General features: G+C 38.9%; 1 protein-coding gene across 5 annotated transcripts in view; it reads right to left on the bottom strand.

The window, feature by feature from the left end:
• The window catches only part of ttc13 (tetratricopeptide repeat domain 13), a 64,554-nt gene that overhangs the window by 7,560 nt on the left and 32,928 nt on the right, over positions 1 to 24,066 (bottom strand). For 3 of the 5 annotated variants that reach the window (XM_048535659.2, XM_048535661.2, XM_048535663.2), the window contains 11 exons: positions 20,134 to 20,308; positions 17,208 to 17,364; positions 16,218 to 16,348; positions 13,369 to 13,501; positions 12,008 to 12,100; positions 9,888 to 9,971; positions 8,459 to 8,543; positions 6,510 to 6,619; positions 4,223 to 4,358; positions 1,420 to 1,499; positions 47 to 125 (listed from right to left, as the gene is read on the bottom strand). In XM_048535659.2, coding sequence (XP_048391616.1) covers positions 47 to 125; positions 1,420 to 1,499; positions 4,223 to 4,358; positions 6,510 to 6,619; positions 8,459 to 8,543; positions 9,888 to 9,971; positions 12,008 to 12,100; positions 13,369 to 13,501; positions 16,218 to 16,348; positions 17,208 to 17,364; positions 20,134 to 20,308 — 1,263 coding nt within the window. The remainder of the gene's footprint in view (positions 1 to 46; positions 126 to 1,419; positions 1,500 to 4,222; positions 4,359 to 6,509; positions 6,620 to 8,458; positions 8,544 to 9,887; positions 9,972 to 12,007; positions 12,101 to 13,368; positions 13,502 to 16,217; positions 16,349 to 17,207; positions 17,365 to 20,133; positions 20,309 to 24,066) is intronic. The other 2 variants (XM_048535660.2, XM_048535662.2) reach the window with 1 other exon arrangement.

Genomic DNA, 24,066 nt, shown 5'->3' with positions numbered 1-24,066 from the left:
GCTGAAAAAGATAATGTTGCCTTATCAGAATGTTCTCCAAACTTACCTTTCCTTTGGGGATTCTCCCTGTGATCTCTTTCCCACTAGCCATTAATGCTCCCATGATCACTGAATATGCCACCACACTAGAAGAAAGAGCACATCAGCATTAGAACACAAAAGCATTTCTATTCTCATGACAACTGATCTCAGATAGCTATTTTACAAACCTGCAGTAATGAATCCTTGAAAGGCAGCTCCAAACATTACGGGTGACATCTCATCCAGCTTATGAAAAGTAGCCATTCTCCAAAAAAAAAATCAAGGGGCTTGGTGGAGATCATACCCAGCAATATTGCAGTGTAACTGGTACAGATCAATTGGAAGAAACCATTCTTCTCTCCCCAGCCTACCTCCCTGTCTTTCTAATAAATACAGCTCAACAGGAAATCAGTGGGACACTCATTTTTCCAAAGAGAAGCAAGTTTCCAATCTTCATAGTAATGAAGAAGCCAGCAGTATTTCTGTTAGGGCAGGGTTGGTAGACACAAAACACCACAGAATGAATGTTCAAACTGTTCAGGAATTAAACAAACAGCCACCTCAAATGCTCCTTGAAGAAGAGTGGAAGAGATAACATCTGACAAACAAACCACTTTGTAAATTCAAGTCTGTTCCCTCAAAATTTACTAATTATATGGGATGTCTCAAAGCATTTAACCAAAAAAAATCAGTATTTCTAAAGGAGTTATTTTGAATTATTTTGTAAGAAATGTGGGCAGCCAACTTGCACACCAATATGTTCCAGAAACAGCAATGTGACATGACCAGATATTTCCTTTTTATTCCATAGGAATTGGGCCTCACAAACTAGGCTAACATTTAATATCCATCCCTAACTGCCCTGGAGAAGCTGCCTTCTTGAACTGCTGCAGTCCATGTGGTGTAGGTACACCCATGCTACTTTTAGGCAGAAATTCCAAGCTTTTGATCAACAACGACAATGTAGTTATAAAGTCAGGACAGTGAACATGCATGTCATGGTACTCCCATCTATCTGCTGCCCTTACCCTTAGAAGGAATGGGAATTTGATAGGAGCTGCTTTGCGTTATTAATTGAGAAATAAACATCAGCTGGAATAATTTCTGCTTTACTTCATCAAATCTTTCAACCACATGAGGTAGATGGGGCTTCAATTTTACATCACATTCAAAAGCTGGTACCAAGCATTGCAGCACTCTTGCAAGACTGCAGTGGCAGTATCGGACTGAACTTCTGTGCTCAAGTCATTGGTGCAAAATCTGAACTGGTCACATTGTGGTGCAGGGATGAGAGATCAAAATTGACCTATGCCTACACTTTTCAATTTCAAGCTATGCATTTCTGGAGCTACTTTCTCCTTTAGCGCATTTAAAAGAAAAATATTATACTCTACTAACCTGGATCCTCTTGACAGAGGCATTAGATTGTAAAAGTAATATACCAAAGAAAGGATAAGGTTGCACACAGCATCTGTTTCCTGGTTCAAAAGAGAAAATAAAACAAACATTTATTTCTGAAGAGAGAGTTTTCAACCGATTAAAGACAGAGAAGACACAGAACACTTTTGATCGGAACAGAGGGTGAATAACTTGATTCTAGGTGTCATTAATTTTTTTTTAAAAAACAGTGCTGTCGGCATTTCTATCCCCTGTAGACTGCAGCAATCCAAGGTGGTGGCTCACCACACCTTCTCAAGGGCAATCAGTGATGGGCAGTAAATGCTGGACAAATCAGTATTGTCCACACAATGTAAACACATTTTTAATATATGAAATAAGCTATCCAGACATACTTCAGAGTAATTTTGAAGTGATTTACCTCCTTCACCTCTATTCAGCACACCCACCACTCTAAGGTCCATAGATTTCTGACGAAGGTTCACTGGACTCAATGTTAACTTTGTTTTCTTTTCACAAATATTGCCAGACCTGCCGAGTTTCTGCAGCACTTGCTTTCACTTGTTTAGACCAGGAGTCTGGTCTATTGGTTCATTACAAGATAATGTTTTCCAATGGCCTACACTACTAAAGCGGCATGATTTAAACATAGTAGTCCCATTTTACATACTTTTATTCCAAAAATGCGAGGGAATAGCAAAGCTGTATGATCGGTGGACTAATAACCTATGATTAGGAAAGGTCTGGAGGGATAGGGGTCTGGATCAGGCAGGTGGGACTAATTTAATTTAGCATTAACATGGACTAGTTGGACCAAAGGGTCTGTTTCCATGCTCCGTGACTATGTTCTGGGAACCAGGTTCAATTGTCACCAGGGAAGATGATGGAATTTCAATCTGATTAAATTCTGGAATTAAGATTGTTCGAAGAACCCATCTGGTTCATTAATATTCACTGGGAAAGAAAACACCACCTTTACCTGGTCTGACCTTTAAATGACTTCAGACTAACAGCAACGTGGTTGACTCTTAAGTGACCCCCCAAAGTGGCCACTCAGCTATAACAATTGTTAGAATGTCTCAAAAAAAAGGAATGAAGCCAGACAATTCACTGGTATCGACCTAGGCATCGAAAACAACTAGCTTGGGTTAGTGAGTGACAAGTACCATTTACACCACGCCAATCCCAGAAAATGACCATCTCCAATAACAGCTCATTCAATGGCACTACCATCACTGAATCTGGTGGTAACCACTGACCAGAAACTGAACCTGGACTAACCATACAAATAGTGACTACAAGAGCAGATCAGGGGCTAGGAAGCCTACAGCATGTCACCTAATGACTCCCCAAAAACCTGTCCACCATCTACAAGGTGCAAGTCAGCAGTGGGATGCAATACTCTATATATGCCTGGAAGACTGCAGCTTTAACAATACTTGAGAAGTTTGACACTATCCAGGTCAAAGCAGCCTGCTTGAATGGCACCACATCCACAAGCATCGATTCCTTCTACCACCAATGCTCAATAGTAGTAATGTGTACCTATAACAAGACGCACAACAGACCCCTTAGGCAGCACCTTCCAATATTTCCACCTAGAAAGGTGAATATGGGTGAATATTTCCACCTAGAAAGAAGAGGGCAGCAGATACCTGGGAACACCATCACTTGCGAGTTCCCGTCCAAGTCATTCACGATCCTGATTGGGAAATATATCACTGTTCCTTCAGTATTGCGAGGCAAAATCCTGAAACTTCCTCCCTAAAGGTATTGTGGGTCTACTTACAACATCTAACTGCAGTAGTTTAAAAGGCAGCTCACCACCATTCTAAAAGATGGGCATTAAATGCTAGTTCAGCCAGTGACACACACATCGCATGAATGGATCATTTTAAAATGATCCAGAGGTAAACGTCAAACAAAACTGGAAGTATCACTGTTAGAAAGTAAACTGCAAATAGAAAATCAAAGAAAAAGGTGAACACTCAGTAAGATTTAATTGCTGATGCTGTAGGCATACAATGAGATTTATATATATTTAGTCCTCTCTAACACCTATTTCGCATTTGTTACCAGTCCAGTAATGTTTCAAATTAAACTCATTCTTTTAAAGAAAAAGCATAAGACCTGAAGCAATGGACTTGAGAGAGGGGATTCCTCATACTCAGCAATAGACAACTCTGCAAGCCTACACACAGGATGAAGGGTCTAGGCCCGAAACGTCAGCTTTTGTGCTCCTGAGATGCTGCTTGGCCTGCTGTGTTCATCCAGCCTCACATTTTATTATCTTGGAATCTCCAGCATCTGCAGTTCCCATTATCTCTCAGCCTACACACAGGATGGATTCAGCTTTCGACTGTGCAAAGCTATCTGAAATGAATTTAACTGGTAATAAACTGTTGCAATGCTACAAGGTGCAGCTGGAAACCTAACAACTTCTGACGCTAACATCCATGACCACATAGTCCAGAAAATGATCTGCAGCCGTATGTAATTGGGCAAGTAGGAACTCTAGTATCTAAGTGGCTTAGTGATTATTTAGGACGGTGTTCAGTTTCTTTGGTACCGTGTGACTGATGAATAAAACGTCGCCACTGACTACATATGATTATCCTATCCAAAATGTTAATCTTTTCAAGATGGTTATTTTGAGGGACTGCAATTTCAGATGTGTTATTGTTGAGAGAGTAAACATCACCCCCAATGCATTATTGATCAGAAATATTCTCAAAATCTTCAGATTACATATCATGCCTCCAGAAATTCTAATATCAAGACAAACAACACTGTTTGTTCTTACCCCAAGCTCAGTGGAAAGTATCAATGCCTTCCCTTTGCTGCTCAGGTCCTTATATAGTGCCTCTATTTCATCATGATATTGCTGAGTTCGTTCCTGTGTTGTTTGGGTTTCCACAGAAAATAACATGTTGCCAACTCTGGTCAAAAAATAAATGACAGACAGCATTGATGGGAAAGTATGTGATTAAGAAGCAAGATGCAATCTCATAGCATATCATGACAAAAATATTTCCATAAAGTGCTTTTTCTCCCCCTTTTTTTCTGCAAGCAATATCTCAACAGTACAACATAATGCAAAGAAGCACGCACACTCTTATTTCAATATATTTCTTTCTCCACAGGGAATAAGTCAATTAAGAAAAAAATTTGAAACTCAAAGGATAGCAAGGGGACACATTATTTTTTGCACTATTATGATCCCAGCTGATGGTACTACTGAGCAGGTCAGATCCGAGAATGAAATTTGGCTTAGAGATCATGGGAACTGCAGATGCTGGAGAATCCAAGATAACAAAGTGTGAAGCTGGATGAACACAGCAGGCCAAGCAGCATCTCAGGAGCACAAAAGCTGACGTTTCGGGCCTAGACCCTTCATCAGATGAAGGGTCTAGGCCCGGAATGTCAGCTTTTGTGCTCCTAAGATGCTGCTTGGCCTGCTGTGTTCATCCAGCTTCACACTTTGTTATCATGAAATTTGACTTAGCAGGTTTTTTTTTAAGTTAGTTAGTTAACATGATGATTAGTCATGGAAACATTTTCACACAAGACTGCAAATTTTCTGTAACTACAGAACAGAAATTTGTTAAACAAAAAAAGAAAGTAAACATAGAATACAGATAGAATGATCTTAAATCACACAGCCAAACAAAATTTCAACTTATGTCCTTGACAGTGTTCATGACAGACACTTAAATCCACACAAGTTGTACCCGTATCTCAACTCTTTAGGGTTCCTACTCCAAAGACCCCTTACTTTTTCTTTGCTAGACACTAGACATTAATTTTGATGAGTCCTTTCCAAGTCTGCCAACATGAACATTTTCACAATTCTGAAAGTAGACATGTTCTCATTTATAATAACGTCCAGATTTCAAGCAAACCACTTGGATTTGGAATGTCACAAATTAAAATCCTTCTGAGGTGACTTATTCCCTGAACTTCTCCTAGGAGACAAACAAAACTTGCTTTTAAATCCAGTGTCTTCTGAACTGAATTACAAAACTTGCTCACTCCTAGATTCCGCTGATTTGAAAACAAAGCTTAAATGTTTACACGTCCCATCACAAACCCAATAGCATAAACATCTTTCCATTGACATCATAGGTTTCTGTAATCACTCGATTTCTGACAAATTGCTGTATTTAGTCACTGTTCCAGAATGACACTCTGACTTTGTTTATTTCTATAAGAAATCCCTTCACAGAAGTACTAATACACATGTCTCAGTTCAAAGATGTGCATGCTAAGTGGATTGGCCAGGCTAAATTGCCCGTAGTGTTCAGGGGTGTATGGGTAATAGGGGGATGCTTCAAGGGGTGGAGTGGACTTGTTGGGCCGAAGGGCCTGTTCCAACACTATAGGGAATCTAATCTAATCTAATCTAATCAAATCAATCACCCTATGATCTCTGTGATACAATCTGCCTGTATTGCACACAAAACTTTTCACTGTACATAGGTACGTGGCAATAAACGAAATCTATTTTGAAATCCAAATTCTAAAAATATTATTAGATATAAATTATTTATCCTTCATCATAGCACTCAAGATAATCATCAGTATCATGATATTAAACTATATTCGACAACAACACACCTCCATCCTAATCTCAAAAAATGTATACAACTCTTCACCAGACTGGCAACCACATTCCCTAAGCCAGCTATTCTCATCCTTATACTACAAATAATCATGCCAATTTGTACTGAACTTTGGGCAGTATTGCACATGAACTGTGTTAAGACTAAAATCATGTTACTGACAGAACAAAAAGCAAGGGCCATTTTTTCCAACAATCCAACTGCATTTATTTAATCCAGGTCGCAATGGCTCAGTCCTCAGACATATCATTAAGACATAATTTAGAGATCAAGAAATACCATTGATTCCATCAAAGGCCATTCTTCTGATACATGAACTCTTCCATCTTAATGTCTCACTGTCCTTTCGATACCTTTATTTCTTTGCCTTATGTTGTAACGGACAGGCCGTTCCTATTCAATAATAACTGCAAGTTGAATCAAAGTCAAACCTTAATTATTTATTCAACTGTATAGTGGTCAACCTACCTGTCACCTGTTATGGTGATGGTAAATCCATCATATTCTTTTCCTTGATGTTTTAAACTGGGCACCTTTGTGTTTACTGTGAACCCATCCCGGGTTTTGCTGTTGAACTGCTTCCAAACAAAGAAAATAAAGAAAATCACCCATGGCTGTCTCAACAAATTGCCCCCAAAATTTAAAAATCTGTATCCTCCAAGGAGTTCCTTCCCTCCTCCCCAATAAACTCAACAGTCAGAAGAATTAAGAACTAACCCCAAACCATTTCCGCCGTTCACTATCATCATAGCTGATGTTTACCTCAACATCACTTTCTCACCTGCTCTCCATTTCCCATGGGACCAAAAACATATTGACATTGAATTCAAAAACAATTAATGATGAAACAAGCACAACCATCTGGGGCAGACGATTCCAAAGATTCACGATTCTAAGAAATTTCTCAGCTCAGTCTGAAATGATTGACTCTTAATTCTAAAACTATGTCGCCTTTCGAATACACGTCTACTTTCTCAAAGAACATTAATTTCACTCGACATTGGTTACCATAAGCAGAAATCTACCAATGCCTCATTTAATAAATTCCATTGTCTAGCATTGTACTGAACTATGTGAATGTCACATTGCTGAAACATGTTTACACAAGTGTTATCAGTTGATCAAACCATCTTGCCACATTAAAGATTTAAAGAACACACAATGGTATATCAAAACACTGACTCTGTCCATATTCTACAATATAGCTTATCAAAATTTTAGCAAACAATAAAGCTCCACCTCCTCACAATTTCAGATTACTGGAAAGACAATTCTTTAAGAATATTCTGAGACAGTCGTCTGATACAAATTAAAAATGTAATTTGTTCTCTTCAGTCTTTTTCGGTCCAACTCTGTCCCCAAATTACCAATTTTGTGGGGTTTTTTGGAGAAATTACACAGTTCATAAAATCTGTGCCAATTCAGGCAGGTCTCTCTGCTATGAGTTAAGAGTTGAATTTACACTGGTGTTCAGTGATAATGGGAACTGCAGATGCTGGAGAATCCAAGATAATAAAGCGTGGAGCCGGGTGAACACAGCAGGCCAAGCAGCATCTCAGGAGCACAAAAGCTGACGTTTCGGGCCTAGACCCTTCATCAGAGAGGGGGATGGGGAGAGGGAACTGGAATAAATAGGGAGAGAGGGGGAGGCGGACCGAAGATGGAGAGAAAAGAAGATAGGTGGAGAGAGTATAGGTGGGGAGGTAGGGAGGGGATAGGTCAGTCCAGGGAGGATGGACAGGTCAAGCAGGCGGGTTGAGGTTAGTAGGTTGGAAATGGAGGTGCGGCTTAAGGTGGGAGGAAGGGATAGGTGAGAGGAAGAACAGGTTAGGGAGGCAGGGGCAAGCTAGGATGGTGTTGTCTCTTTCACAATCTAGAACACTAGCACTTACACTGCCAAATTTAGTTACAGTATTGGATAAAAAGGAACAGTTTATGGAAGTTTTTTCACCTTGCATCCATCAAGACATTCACAAGAAAAACAAAGTTAAAGTGGGAACAATATTTTATCCTGTATGAGAAGACAGTGCTGATTGGTTGGCAAGTGAATTGATAATGTTGTACACTGGTATTTTTTCAAATGTCCTGCAGCACAAGATAAAGTGTGTCTTTTTTTAAAAACAACACTCAGATTCTGTACTGCGACTATTTCGAAATCCAGCTCCCTTATCCCAATAGCAGACTCTTAGGTCTTACTGTATCTAACAGCGCAAGTTTTAAGATCCAGTTCATGGGACCTGAATTAAACTAGGGTCAGCAACATGCAACATCACTCATCTTGCCTACAAAGATTCATTCAAACCCAGACAACAGAAGTGAAAATGCGATCTTAACATCAATAACTAAAGATACCAGCTCTGAAACAATAATAAAAATATTATTTAAGAATGTGAAGAAAGTTTCTTTGGTGAATTTACTTTCATGATTGGAAGGAGGTCCTCAATTTTTTTCACTTTCTCCAGGGCATCTCTCACTTCAGAAAGGCCTTTGGGATTATTAGTACTACAGGAGAGGAGGGAAAAGTTACTTTCATGTTGAGAAAGGTCTCTTAATTGTAAATGAAGTCAAAATTACCTTATTTCTCTTATTCCTTTTCATACACAATTGAAAAACTACAAGAAATATAAAAATTGCAGAACAGGAAAAGACTACCTGGTTCATCTAGTCTGCCCCATATCATTTGGGCAAACATTCAGAATAAAAACTTCTTCCCTTGCTTCTTATTACTGTCATGCCTCCAGCTTACAGGGAACGTGTGTTATGATTGGAAATTTTTTTTGGGATGAATGGGATTGTCTGTCTAAAAGTAATGAACAGGGTCATGCAATCCACTTCAAGATCTGCCTGACATCAAGCCTCGGTGCCTTGTTACCACAGATACAGGGAGGACAAGAGAGAAAAATACAAAATATTCACATCCGTAAATAAATCTGTAACTGAACTAACTGTGGGTGGTATTTCAGTCTTCAAGTTTTTGGCCAAAAAAAGGAAAATAAAGGAGAAGAAAGAAACTCAAAGGCTGCCACTAAATGATCAGCAATACCACCAATCTCTGAATCACCAAGCAGAAATTCAGGAGACCAGATGGTTTCTGGTCAAAGAAATGCATCCTGTGGCAATCCAAGAAATCAGGAAGATACACACCTGGCATGGTTTGGGAGGGTGGGGAAAGAGGGGGCTGAGGAGGAAAAAAAAATCACCAGAGCAGACCTTACTGCTACTATTCAGTTTGGGACACCTCCTCTTCTCAGAAGTGCCTTCTAGTGGTCATTTGACACTACAACTTGGCAAATTGGGAAGAAGTGAACTCTTGGGAAGCTGGGAGTGATTTTGTTCTGATTCCTGTAAAAAATGCAAAGCTGCAGAATAAAACCAGTGCAATACAACTCGGGCATGAAATGTTCAATTTTATTACCAGTTTGGACAGTGGGGTATATCTTTTCTGTTGTTTACTGTATTAGTTACCTACTAAATAGCATTTAGCCAATTTTGCTTTCAGTTTGTTTCTTGAGGTAAAAATCTTAAATCATGCCGAGTGATCCTTTCAGTCAACTACTAGGAATTCAAATCTCTTACCTAGTTAATCGCTATTCACAGGGATTATTGCATCTGAAATTGCCACCCTAACTCCTCCAATACTTACAAAACTGGTCAAAATAAACCAAAGCATTCAACAGAACTGTCATTAAATAGATTGTATTGTGAATAAAAGCATCCACCGTAGTTGCAGATCTCTTCAAACACTTAGTATTTTTGAACTGTGGATGGTAACATAGTTCCTTTGATTATAGAACAGCATGAAAGGTTAACTTACAATGTCCAGCAAAATTAACAAAAGTGAATTACCCATGATAAACAAGAATTCTGTCTTTTATGAAGTTCAGTATTTTGTCGAAATATGCCAAGTACCGCATGTTAATTATTTGACCCCTGAGGAAGAGAGAACATAATTATTCACTGTTGATAGGATTAGGTTTAGCAGAACACAAGAGATTGAAAATTTCAACTGAGGTTGTACGAAATCAACAAACAGAAGGGTCTAGGCCCAAAACGTCAGCTTTTGTGCTCCTAAGATGCTGCTTGTCCTGCTGCGTTCATCCACCTCCAGACTTTGTTATCTCGGATTCTCCAGCACCTGCAGTTCCCATTATCTCTCTCAATTATCTCACATCCTCATGTTAAGAGAACCGGAAGGTATATCAGGAAATCATTTTATGCAAAAATAAGCTGAGAGTGCTAGAAGGTCTGCTCCCAGCGTTTAGCCAGTGTACAAGTGGAACACTTATCTTAAAATGTTCTCTACCACTGCCTCGTTAACATTAACTCTCTCTCATCCCCAAATTTGCAATATTGTGATGGAATATCGCAGCAGCAAAACTACTCTCTCAAATGGTGCAAGCTGATTAATACCAATCATCCAAGGATTTGTACTTTTGTGGGTCATACAAGTGCATACACTTGACACAATTTTTAACAATCACAGGGGCACAGTTGTGGTTGCTGGTACTGATTGATCTTGACATTCAGATTTAGGGTTTGCCCCACCCAGGGAACGGCATTAACAGCCGTTTCCAAACCTGCAGATTCACAGAACTTAAAAAAACCCACAAACAAGAAAAATAAAGAAATTGAATACAGTGGGCTTCAAGAGTTATATTGTTTTAGAGATAGTAGGAACTGCAGATGCTGGAGAATCTGAGATAACAAGGTGTAGAACTGGATGAACACAACAGGACAAGCAGCATCAGAGGAGCAGCAAAGCTTGTGTTTCGGATCTAGACCCCTCTTCAGAAACGAAATGAAATGAAACGAATCATTGCTAAAGAAGGGTCTAGACCCGAAATGTCAGCTTTCCTGCTCCTCTGATGCTGCTTGGCCTGCTGTGTTCATCCAGCCCTACACCTTGTTATCTAAGGGTCATATTGTGGTGTGTACATGATCCAAATATCAGTCAGGAGATTTTGTTTTAGTGAACACAGAAGCTACAGCAACAGATTGTCCAAAGAACAGCACTTCAATGTTTTTGTTCCAAGAACTATAACACATGAACCCACCCTCATTCCACCAGCTCCTCCAACACAATCACACAAGATTAATAAATTAAGGCATGAAGTGGGAGAGAAGGTAAATATATCATAAGTCAACCCATTTTCAAGCCCACAGAGAGCTGCAGTGTGTAAAGTTTCAACAATTAACATCTCTCCACACTCACAAGTTATACTTATACTTCATTTGTTCCCATTGTCAACTGCATTCCCAAAATTTCTTTCTCCTGTTGTGCAGACCTCAGAGGAATATTCTAGAGTCCTGAAATTCACTAAGTGAAACATCACAGGAGAAAAATGGCACTTCCCTGGGGTAAGCTCCAGATGAAGCACTGACCTTGGCTCAGTGGGAGCAATCTCATCTGAGTCAGAAAACTGAGAGGTCAAGCCCTGATCCAGAGACTCTTCCATTGTTGAAGGTGGTACCCTTTCGATGTGACGGTAAGCAGAGATTCCAGCTGCTTTGTCAGGAGAATGTAAAAGTGCTGAGCAGCTCCCCTTTAATGCATGTCACGAACAGTCTGGTCACTTGTTTCACTGCTGTTTTGGAAACCAGGAGTGCTCAGATTGACAACACCTTCCCAGTACTATATCAATGAATACACTCCAAAATATTTAATTGGCTGTGAAACATTTTTGCATATCTTAAGGTGATGAATGGTACCATATCAATGCAAGATATTTTTCCACAAGATCTCTATGAATGGGAGACCTTTTTATTGTTAAACCAAGTGGTCTTTGCTTTAAATTTACACTGCAGGTGAGAATGAGATTAGGGTGAGGAATTCAACTTTCATTTGGAAAATAAAACCAAAATAGGTGACAGAAAAAATAAAACGAATTCGCAATTCTCAAACACAGTGCACAACTTCCATGACTTGGAGCAATTGATTTTAGTTGTTTATCAAAGTTAAGATTTACCTGATGAGGTTTATATGGTTATTGAAGCCTCGGCTCAAACTCTGAGCTGGCATCTGGTCTAACCATAGTACTGGTTGATCAGGATCTGCAATTCTATGGTTAAACACAAAGACCGAATTAGCATATCCAACAAATATCACTCCAGAAGTGAACTGCTTAGCAAAACTGTTCAATACTGCCAGTTTTGCTGGAGCTTTTTATAGCAACAATGAGTGCCAAATTGGCTAATGGCAGCAGCCACACCAGCAAAAGATGACTTCTCTTCATACAAACACGAAAGTGCTATCCAATTGGCAATAAAAATAAGGGATTGAAGAATTCTCAGCATGAACCAAGTACGATTTGGATTTCAACATAGCTTTTAAAGTTGAAAGAAATTTAGGAAAAGACAGCATTAAAGCAATGTTATATTGGAAACAAATAAACCTGGTGATAGCAGTTACTTAGGTTCCTTGGAATAGCAACGAAATTACATTACTCATCATCGCCTGAAAACAATATCTGCTGCAATGCAAGATAGCGTGGACACCAGTATCTTCAAACAACTATTATTCTTCATTTGAGAGGATGGGTAGCATGCTGATAGATTATTGTTCCATGAAAATCATCACATCAAAACACAATCAGGTCCTCAGCCAACATCCATAGATTTTAACTTCACGTATCACTCAACAGCAATATGCAGCAGGAACTCAGGAAATAATTTTCTATGTTTCTACCAAACAATTTATTGATGTCTTTCCTCACTGAGCCCATGTAGCTACCACATTTTAAATGTGGTAACATGGCGGATCATAGCAATTCTGAACTTTCTGGCTCAGGCCACTATCCACAAACAGGGCCATGACAGAAATGTCAGCAAAACCACTCTGCAGCTTTATAGAATGTGTTATCAGTGGAAACATTTTAAGGGAAATTTGCATTAATTTTGGCAAACTTTATTTTCAAAACCTCCAAAAGTGCACTTACATCCCGAGATATAATCCAAATCCTGGCCTTACTGCTGCAAGAAGCACAGCACTGAAAAATAAAAAGACTAAAAGATGATTTTCCTTAGACAAACCAACGGAATTTATTTTTTGTTAACCAACAATAAATCATTGGCACTGTCAAAGAACAGAGCTTGTACTGTGAATTGTGACACTTCATGGGAAAATTGGCCAATATCCTGATAATACGTCACTAAATTCAGCCACTGTATTCATCTTTAGACTTCAGCATGGATCACAGCTATAATTATTAGTTGCAGATTTATTTTGCTGCAGGAATTGAGAAAATACTGAACGATGCTGTGGTTGAATGGTATACACAGGTTTAAATCCGTTTTCAGTTGGAATCCTTTCACCACTTTATACTATTACCTTCTCCATTTCACAGCAATATCAAACATGTCCTTCCACTGCATTAGTCTGGTTTTGCCACTCACACGAATTTTTGAATTTGACCATGCTCGTTGTACAACTTGCATAATTTCTAATGTTGCAAACCCCATAGCTGCAGAGACACAAGAAGAATTGTAAATTAAAACAAAACGTTTACTGTTATAAATACTTACACAAGTTTGCTCAATTATGTGTTTGATTCTTTCGTTCTAAACCCTACTCTATTATTTACCTTTCACATGTGGATTAACATTTAAAAATTATTCACCGAGGTGACGTGGCCATTGCTAAGATGTTCCAGAATTTTTTGCCCTTCTCTGGTTGCTATTGAGAAGTGTTGGTAGCTGTTGGCAACTCTAACTGTAGAAGCCCTAACATCAAGCTCAATTTTAGTCCATCATCTATGCATTTTATCAAATGATTATTTTCAAGCAAGTTGGGAGTCCAATGATTTCTTTCACCCTACCTCCTTTGTCCAGAGGCACAAATGCAGTTACCCAAGTTGAGGTCAACTAATGTGTCACAAGTTGATCAAGCCTGGGAGTGCAGATAAACATCACCATGCATTCCCCATTATATTCCGGGTTTCAGTGATTTGTGATGATGCAGATTCAAGAACAACTGCTGTCACTAGACATTCAATGGGCATACGTCCACAGTAAATAACTGTATAGAACAATATTATTACAGTAAATCAGAAATGATATTCTCTCTGCTTGCATTTAATGGAGGATTATTAACCGCACATAATTAAAACAGGGAAACGGTTGAGTTCAGATGTCAGACCTTTGATCAAAAAACTGCAGTGTGAAATCCAATTAAAGAAAAAATGTATTCTTTTAGAAGTTTACACACTTTTGTGCAAAATATTAATCTTTTTGACTTATGGGTATTATGACTATTACAGAAAGTAAGTCAAAGGTCTTGGAGACAGGAATTTAACAAAACAGTGTAACAGTATAAGCAATATTACTGGAAATATGGATGGTTAGAAAAGCAACCAGACAAAAATGATCAGATAAATGGGTGTAGCAAAAATTTTCTGTTCACAAACTACACAGTATGACATTGTGCATTAGGGTATAATGAAGTAAGACACCGTAAACTATTTTCTTTTAAACAAAGATTTGACTATTTTTCTATATATTTCAGTATGTTCTGCTTAGCGAGGGGCTTCATGCAAAGGTGGCAGGGTTGACGGAAGAGAGCGGGCAGATGTTGAGATGGTAGGGCATATGGGCCACATTGATCAATGAAATTCTCTATTGGTAATACCTCAAGCATCAATTCAACCTGTGGAATGATAAGTAGATGGCCTTGACCCCACTGACATGACCAAGAACAACAATAACTATCAAGACCAGTCAGTGATGGCGAGTTAGTCTGGTATGAGATCTGGCAAACAGTCCTATTAGAGGGTGAATACTTCCTTCAAAAAAAACCCTTCTGACAACGCCTGCAACTGATTAGACCCAGATATTCAGGTTTTTCTTGTCAATAGATATAAATGCAAGAGTTTGAAGGCTGTGACAAATTCTAGCTAAGGTTCAACCTCCTAAACTAAACCTGACAATGAATGCGGCAGACATTAAAAAGGACAAATTGAATTTGTGCACATCCATCTTACATAGATGGGAGAGGACAGTTACAGTGAAATTTTCACTATCATTATTCCATGTAGTTATTTAATGGAGTTGGATAGATGCCCAAACACAGATATAACATGCACAAATCACTGTTCAACAATCTGACTGCAAGAGAATGCCGGCTCCAGAAAAAATGATGGCTTGACGGTGAGCCATTTTTAGCATAAAAACACAATGGTAGTATATTCCTAACCTCACCAACATCATTCTGATTACTAGGATGAATGGGTTATCCAGTGAGAAAAGGGTGAACAGGTTGAGCCGAAATCTACCAGAGTTTAGAAAAATTAGAGGCATAAGACATAAGCCCGAGAGGATTTGGCAGGGTGAATAATGAAAAGATGGTTCCTACATCCAAGTGAGACTAGAACTCAGGGGACACGGTTTAAAAATGTTAAAAATATGGAACCTCTCTTTGAAAACTGAGATGAGATTTTTTTCTATCAAACGTTTACCACCTTGTTGAACTCTCCTCAGCAGAAGATGGAGGAGACCAGGTCACAGAATATTTTACGTCAGAGAGAGATAGATTCATGACTAACAAGGGAGTAAAGAGCATTAGGTTTTTTTGGGAATGTAGAGTTGAGGTCAAAACTAGAATAGTCACAACCTTACTAAATGGCGGAGCAGGCTAGAGGCACTAAATGGCCTGCTCCTGCTCTTTAAATTTGCAATAGGAGTTTACTGGACAGTCAAATGCAGTAATAGCCATAAATCTTTTGCTTTTTTTGAGCAATATCATAAAGCTAAGTCAAAACTTGCAACGCTAATCCAACAAAGTATCACCATGCATCTTTGGTTTATATAGTTGAGTGCACCAATAAAGATGTTCCTTTCCTGACAGCTGTGAATCTCAGGTATTAACTACTGAAAAGTGTTGTAGATGTTCAGTACCCTGAACATATTCAAGACCGAAACCAACAGCTATTTGGGTATTAGCGGAATTAAGAGTTACGGGGAAAGATGGATTTGATGATGGTCAGTTATGATCTTGTTGAATCGTTCAACATTTTAAAGGGCCAAAAATGCTGATGACAGCTCCAACTGTTCACGTTTTTAAAACGAGCACAAAATCTTCCATGGTGAGCAAATTCAAGCACTCAAATGGGGTGCAACATGGCTCAAACTGCATGTCCGGCTATTCTGAAAACATTTCCTCAACTTCAGCATCTTGCAGCTTACCTCTGTGTATCCTTTTGTTTGGAAGAAAGCCAGGTGTGTCATATTGCATAAGAGAACCCAAGTGATCTGCAGTGCAAATTAGCTCTTGGACCTCTATGTTGTAGCTTTCAAAGTTCTGAGGTAGGACATCCCTATGATTTAAAAAATATTTGCAATCAAGCTTAGTTTATGCAAAAGTACGGTATTCAAAATAGATCACAGAAACGAGCACATGCTGATGTAATTTGAAAAGACATCTTTACTTTTTCTCATAACCAAATTACTTACCATCCATTCAACTCACAATAATATCGACAGCATTCTGAAATTCCAGCCACAAGATACACAATTTTTTCTTTTATAAATTTGGATCCCAAAATCATTTGTGTATTTAATTTACAAAATTAGAACCTGGGATCTCTGGATTGACGTAACTTAATTCTGCACTAGTTAATTTCATTTAGGAATTATGGGAAGTCCAAAAGCTCCTAAATAGACTGTGTTCAAGTTCTTCAGACTATATTTATCTTCCTAACTGCAAGTCCTCAGTTCTCTCAGCTTCCGATTTTGCCATAATCAAACACTGAATGCCTGTACCTTAATACCTTTTACGTTATTTAATACCACACTGAACTTTTCATTCCATTCTTCAGAGTGTTTCTTTTTTGTAATAGTTACCTGCATTTACTCCGAATGCCTCCATCCTTAAGCTCATACATACCCAATATAAGTCTCAAATAAAACAAAATGTAACAGGTGCTGGAGATCTAAACTAAAAATAGTGAATGGTGGAGAAAGTCAACAGGTCCAGCAGTATCTGTGGAAAAAGCAACAGAGTTCATGCTTTGAGTTGGACATGACTCTTCTTCGAAACATATCTGTTTCCCTCTCCACAGATACTGCCAGATCTGCTGACATTCTCCACTACTTTTTTGTTTTTATCCTAATAAAAGTCTAGCTAAGAACATGAGCAAAAGCTTGGCAATACTACACAGTCGTGTTAAAACTCACTTTATGTGAGGCTGTAATCCTGGTTGTTCTTCATAGTCTTCTATAAGGAAGGGAAGATTCTTGGCCCAGTGATCCTTGAAATTTCCAGGAAGGTCAAGGTCTATGTTATACTCCGTCACCGGCAAGTCAAGATGCGCATGTAAGTAACGTGAATATTCTAAAAAAAGGGTTAAGCAACCACGTGCAAAATGCTTATAATAGCATCCACATTTACTCAAGACATATTCAAAGTATCAATAAAATTCCAGTCTACTCAATGCACACTGACACATTACTAACTGATAAAGTCTCCAAAATGTTGTAATAGGCTTTGCTGAAATGTTTGAAGTAACAGCCTCAAAAATCAATGTTAGCCACACATGGAGCAGCAATGAGGTGATAACCTTGACACCACATGCTGGAGTTCCAACACACTATGACATGCACAGGTCAAGAGGCTGAACATCTGCTTTCAATGGCGAGCTAGCCTATGATTCTATGACTGAGTAAGTTTGCAGAAGGGCATAACATATGCAATCAAAATCAGCATTATAACCTTATCGATATTGGAACCTAACTTATAGTCTGTAACTCAATGTTTGGCTTCCAGCAAATAGTGATGGGTGATGAATATTTGAAAATGAAGCTAAAGAGACAGTTGCTTTTCTACACACCATCAGCATCTAGATAGAGAAACTGAACAGTTAAACTGGTTCTCTGTACCTTGGCTAGTCCCATTCCTAGAATTCTGTAAGTTTTCTCTCTTCACTTGTTAATCAAATTCCCTTGAAATCTGTCTCCACCACACACATAAGTAATACGTTTCAGATTTTAACTACTTGCTGTGTTAGCAAATGGATAACATAAAGGAAACATTTTTTTAAAAAACATTAAATGGATGTCTGCTGGTTCCCAAACCTTAAGTCATTGGGAGTGCTTCTCTCCCTGTACTTTGCCTGGACACGGTCATGATGTGAGTACCACAATCTTCTAGCAATTTTTTCCTCTCCAAGTAGGACAGCCCCAGCTTCTAGAAGGCCCTCATCCCTAGAACCCTGACACTTTTGGCATCTTCTCTGAAGCTTTCACACCCTGTCTAAATTGCTTTGCCAAGAATTGGACACAATATTCTAATTGAGGCTGAACCAGTGTTTTACAAAAGCTTCCTCATGATGTATCAGAAATAATGGGAACTGCAGATGCTGGAGAATCCAAGATAACAAAGTGTGAAGAGATGAAGGGTCTAGGCCCGAAACGTCAGCTTTTGTGCTCCTGAGATGCTGCTTGGCCTGCTGTGTTCATCCAGCTTCACACTTTGTTATCTTCCTCATGATGTACCTGCTTTCATACTCTGCTTCAATTTACGAAGCCCAAGATCTCGTACATCGTTTATGCACTTTCTCCATCTGCCCTTCCCCTTCAGCTTCACTCCCATGTTCTAATATTCCCTTCTTTTTCATGGACTTTAGCTTTCCAGCAAGTCTGATACATGTCTTCATGAAGTTCATATATACATCAACCCTATTATCTCATCAAAAACCAAGTTAGTTAAACTCAACTGGTTTGTCTTTGCAAATGTGTTGTTTTTCCTTCATCAATCCACAGTCAATCCACAAGGAATTGTGCACTTTGTTATCATTTTCAAGTTTTGTTACCATTGAGGTTAAACTGACTGGTCTATAGTTGCTGGGTTTAATCTTTCACCATTTTCTTAATGAAGGTGTAGGTGATTGCAAGTCTCCCAGCCCTCAGTTCCATTGCTGTTTTCAAGAAGGATCAGAAGAATACAGATACTGCTTTCTTAATTTCCATCCTCACTTCCCTCTGTATCCTCAGATGTGTATAATCAAGGTACTATTACTTATCAACTTCCTTTCAAATACTGACTCGATCAATGTTTAGCCAACAAACTGTCTCCTCCTTTACTATGGCTTTGGCAGTATCGCCCTGCCTTGATAAAGTATTCATCTTGCCCTCAACCATTTGTAAATCGACCTTTTGATCCCTAATCAGCTGCAGCCCTCCTCTTAAAACCTTTTACTCTTCAATTGCCCAAAGATGACTTCTGGATTTTTTTTATTATATATAAAGTTTACTCATGGGTCTGGCAAAGCAAACATTTATTGCTGATCTCTCCTTGTACAGTTAGAAGTCAACCACATTAGGATTATACGTTGTTCAGACTGATGTGACAGATTTCCTTCTCCAAAAGGATTTAGTGAATCTGATGGATTTGTACTGCTGTCAAGCGGTTAGTCACCATTAAACCAGCTTCAATTCCAGACATTTATTCACATATCACTATCTTCCATGGTGGGATTCCAACCCCTGACCCTAGAGCACTAGCCTAGAGTTCTGGATTATTAGTCCAGTAACATGATGCTTACACCATTCCCTCACCTGAAATCAATACCAGCTCCTTCTCATTTTCCTGCTGCCACTCTTACTTCCTGCCTCATTTTTTTTCCTTGAGATATTAATATGTCACCTGGTTCCCAGTTGCATTATCAACCAGTCACCTGCAACAAGTGCCCTTTTTCAATACCCAACCCTCCATTTCTTTCATCCACATGGAGGCTTTCAGGCAAATGTGAAAGCCAAGTTTATAAAACATTACAGACCTATTTAAGAATTGAAGAGGTGCTTTCCTTTAAAGCATACATAACTTCAGTGGCTTAAATTATAACAAATTTGATAAGAACATTGTAACTAGAAAATATTACAATGAAGTAGTACAAAAACAATATTCAATTAATACAATGGATCTGGTAGTAAAGCTGTATTTCAAATGATTTGCTTAGATTAACACAGTAAGATGACAGAATGAAAGATCTGTTCAGTATTCCCATGGTGGGAGAAATACATTCAAAACATCCACAAGTACTTTTTAAAAAAGGTACATATCATCAGAAAAACTAGACTTAAAGCATAATAGAGCACAACTCACCTCTGAGGTATTTCACTTTCAGAAACTCCGGACTTGCTTTCTGACCTGGAAGTGGGTCATTTAGCATCACTTTAGTCTGAGCTTTAATTCCTTCATAAAACTGACCCATAGCAACGTGGCCCAGGCCTCTCATGTACTGGCAAACCTCATTGTATGGTTCCAACTGCAGGCACCCCTACGTTATTTTTTGAAAAAGGAACCAAGCACATTTACTGAGTTAATTTCTCAAACTTCATAAATGCTGTGGTAGTACTTATAGAAATTGATATTTAGACTATGTTAAACTGATCCTTAGCTCCTGCACCATACTTACACAAATAATGGCCAGTAGCAGCATTGAGAATGTTGAAATGTTGGCAAATATGCAAAGGTGACATTAAAACCAAAGTCTGTTACTAATAAGTTTGCAAAACATGGCAAGATCAAGGCTTAACCTAATATTCATCCCCACAACATAGTTTTTCAGTTAGCATAACGTGGCTTCTAGGAGACTACAAAGACTAAGGTTGTGCTGCAATTAGTCCAAACCAATGGGTGGGCACCTAAACATGCAGGCTGATCGAGTTCCAATATACATCAGAAAACAAGCAAAAAAAGTATTGTTGAAAAGGTCAATGGATGCTGAAGGTTGAACTGTACGAAAGAAAAAGATAACTACTTTACAATACAAAATTTTTGCATGCACAAGAATGCACTTGAAAGAGGGAGGGCTACTTATAGACAATATGCTGTAATATGAGAAGGCAAGAGGTAGGCATGAATTGTTTCTATGGTTCTATGGCTTTAAGAGGTGCATTTTGTCCTGGTTTTTGTCTAATGAAGAAAGATAGAGACAGAGGTGTTGAGGAGTCTGTTAAAAGCCAATAAAGGAAACAGCTTCTGAGGTCTTGGCTTTTTTTTTAAAAAGTTGGAACAATAAAAGCAGTCTGATCGGGTGAGGTCAAGCTTTCATAGAACCAGGAATTTTTTTAGTTTTAGCCTTCAGCAGCAGTAGCTGGGATCATAAAGCGTAGAATTGTAGAATCATAGAATCCCTACAGTGTGAAAACAGGCCCTTTGTCACAACAAGTCCACACTGACCCATAGAGCATCCTATCCGGACCCATCCCCCTATAACCCACCTAATCTACACATCCCTGAACACTACAGGCAATTTAGCATAGCCAATCCACCTAGCCTGCACATCTTTGGACTGTGGGAGGAAACCAGAGCACCCAGAAGAAACCCACGCAGACACAGGGAGAATGTGCAAACTCAACACAGACAGTTGCTGGAGGGAGGAACTGAACCCAGGACCCTGGCACTGTGCTAACCACTGAGCCACCGTGCCACTCTGGATCTTGAAGCTGGATGTGCAATCTCTTGTTCCTGTTTCTGTTGCAGCTAAAAGCTGGGGCTCTCTTCCTGCTGCTAGAATTACAAATGAAACAATCTATTTTACTGAATTTATCTTTGCGAAGGGTGTGTTTATGGGATGTTACTATATTGGAACAGTTAAATGAGTAATTTATTATTTTAAGCATTTTGATAGTTACAGTCGAGTCATAATTAAGCCAATTCCTTTATTTTATTTTTATTTCGTCTGTATTTTAACTTTATTTTTACATTAGTGTTCAACTTACATTTATGTTAAAATAAAGAAAAGTTAAAGTCTAGACTATCTTCTTAACATATTTGGAGGGCATTTGGTCTGGTCCATAACAATAGGCAACAATGAACTAAATCAATTTAAAATAGTACAAATAGATAAAATACCTGAAGATAAATTAGGATTTTAACAGCAGAAATCAACTCACTGAAGAGAGAAAATCTATAGAAGCGAGCAGGATTATGTGGATTAGTAGATGGCCAATGGATCAAGTGTAGGGTATGGATACACGTGTGCATCCCCAATTGCCCGAGAACCTGGTGCTGCACCAAATTCTTGAATTGCTGTGGCTTAAGTGGTGCAGGTGTACCCTGGTGTTGCTAGGAAGGGGATTTCATAATTTTGACTAAGGGAGTACAAAGGAATGACAAAGATGGGAAACTTGCTGTGGGGGTGTTCATGTGTATCTGCTGCCCTCATTCATCCTGGTAATAAAGGTCGTGAATGTAGGCAGTATTATCATAGGACCCTTGGTGAGTTGCCAAATTGCGTCTTGTAGATGTATTAGGAGTGAAAGATGTGAAGATTATGGATGCGATGCCACCGAACAGACTGCTTTGCCCTGGATGGTGTCAGACTTTTTCTTTTGGCTGTTGTTGGAGATGCACTCACCCAGGCAATGGGTTAGCATTCCATCATATGCATGCCTTGTAGTTGATGGACAGACTCTAGGCAGTCAAGAGCCTAGTTATTTGCTCAGAATTCCCTTCATCTGATGTGTTTTTATAGCTGGAATAATTATATGGCTGCTCTGATTCCGTTTCTAGTCATTGGTAGCCCCCATCATACTGAAAGCAGGCAATTCAGAAATAGTAATGCTACTCAATGTTATGAAAACATTATTCGGGCCTTTCTTGATGCAAGATCTGTCTGGCACTTGTGCTGCCACTTTAGAGCACAACATATTACAATCATCAGGTGTTGGAGTGGTATGAAATCAACAAACAATATTGATTATGAAGATGATTAGGAGTGCTTGGAAGAACAGTAGATAGGCCTTCACAAACATTCAATATAAACAGTAATTCTGAGAAAAGAAGTCACTTCGCCTGTGCTTCAAACTTAAACCAGATACGGTGTTGCAGTCAGAGAGGATGAAACAGCATTCGTGGTTCAACAGATTTAAAGGAAGCTGAAATATGCAGAGTAAGCAGCTGGATTAGACACATGAAATACGTGCAGTGGAATGAGAGGCTCCAGATTTGAAGAAGCATGGTTTTGGATCATCTTACTGAGACGGTAATGAAGGAACACAAAAACTGATACAACAATTTACGGAGCTGAGTCTGCAACACTGGAAGCAGCAGGGTGCAGTGCTAAGCTTCGCACCAACAATCCAGCAGTCAAGCTATGTTCAGTGGTTTGTCAAAGGGATTTGCACGGATAACTCCACTATCTGGACTAGTGAATAGCATAGTTATAGTTATAACAGGTGTTTAATGCCCGGATTAATGCAATGTCAGTCGCAATTTAGGACAAACTGGAAAACAAACGTTCAAAGACATGAATATTTAAGCATATTTAATATGCACTAAAGAATCCAAACTCTCAAAGTATCATGCTTTAAGTCTCATTAAAAGACTTTTGTTTAAATCAATCCATAATAAATACCATGGACCAAGGCAACAGAATTCCCTCATGGCATAGGCCATTAAAATGAAATACTTTGGTCAAAAAAAAACACCACACGCCCAAAAAAGCAGTCAATTCTGTGCTGGCATTATCTGAATCCCAAGATGAGAGATATGTAAGAAGGAAGCATAATTTCTTCTCTTTCTGCTCATTTCAAAGCTCCCATATTTTGCTCTCACATTGGACGTAGTAAAGAAAACCAGATGCCAACTACAACATCACATTTTTCGTATCAATGTCATCCAGAAAAAGCATTTTGGTCAAATGAGGATAGCAGTTCTCTTAAGTATGATGAAATATGTTTAGGTTTATGCTCGCACTCAATCTTAGGCTTGTTTGGACTAGCTGGCTCTTCCTTGCGAATTAGAAAAAAAAATTAGATACATGCCAATATATAGAAAGTATTATTTTTTTGTTTACAAGGCAGTTGTGGTTTTGACTGCTCTGTTGTCAAATACCAATGTAAGCTCCCACCCATATTAAAGGAAAAGAAAAACAAATAAATCGGAGAATTCTGAGATGGACTCTTCCTGCCCACCTCACTAACCAATCCCCACCACTCCCTACCTGTACTCACCTATCTCCATCCCACCTACCTTCCCCTGCCCCAGCCCCGCCTGTCCTCCCTCTATTTCTCAGCTTCCTTCCCCCTC

Source organism: Stegostoma tigrinum, chromosome 9 (genome assembly GCF_030684315.1).
Source record: "Stegostoma tigrinum isolate sSteTig4 chromosome 9, sSteTig4.hap1, whole genome shotgun sequence".
NCBI classification, from domain to species: Eukaryota; Metazoa; Chordata; class Chondrichthyes; order Orectolobiformes; family Stegostomatidae; genus Stegostoma; species Stegostoma tigrinum.
The sequence above is the reverse complement of the archived record's forward strand: the minus strand, read 5'-3'. Positions and strand labels throughout refer to the sequence as shown.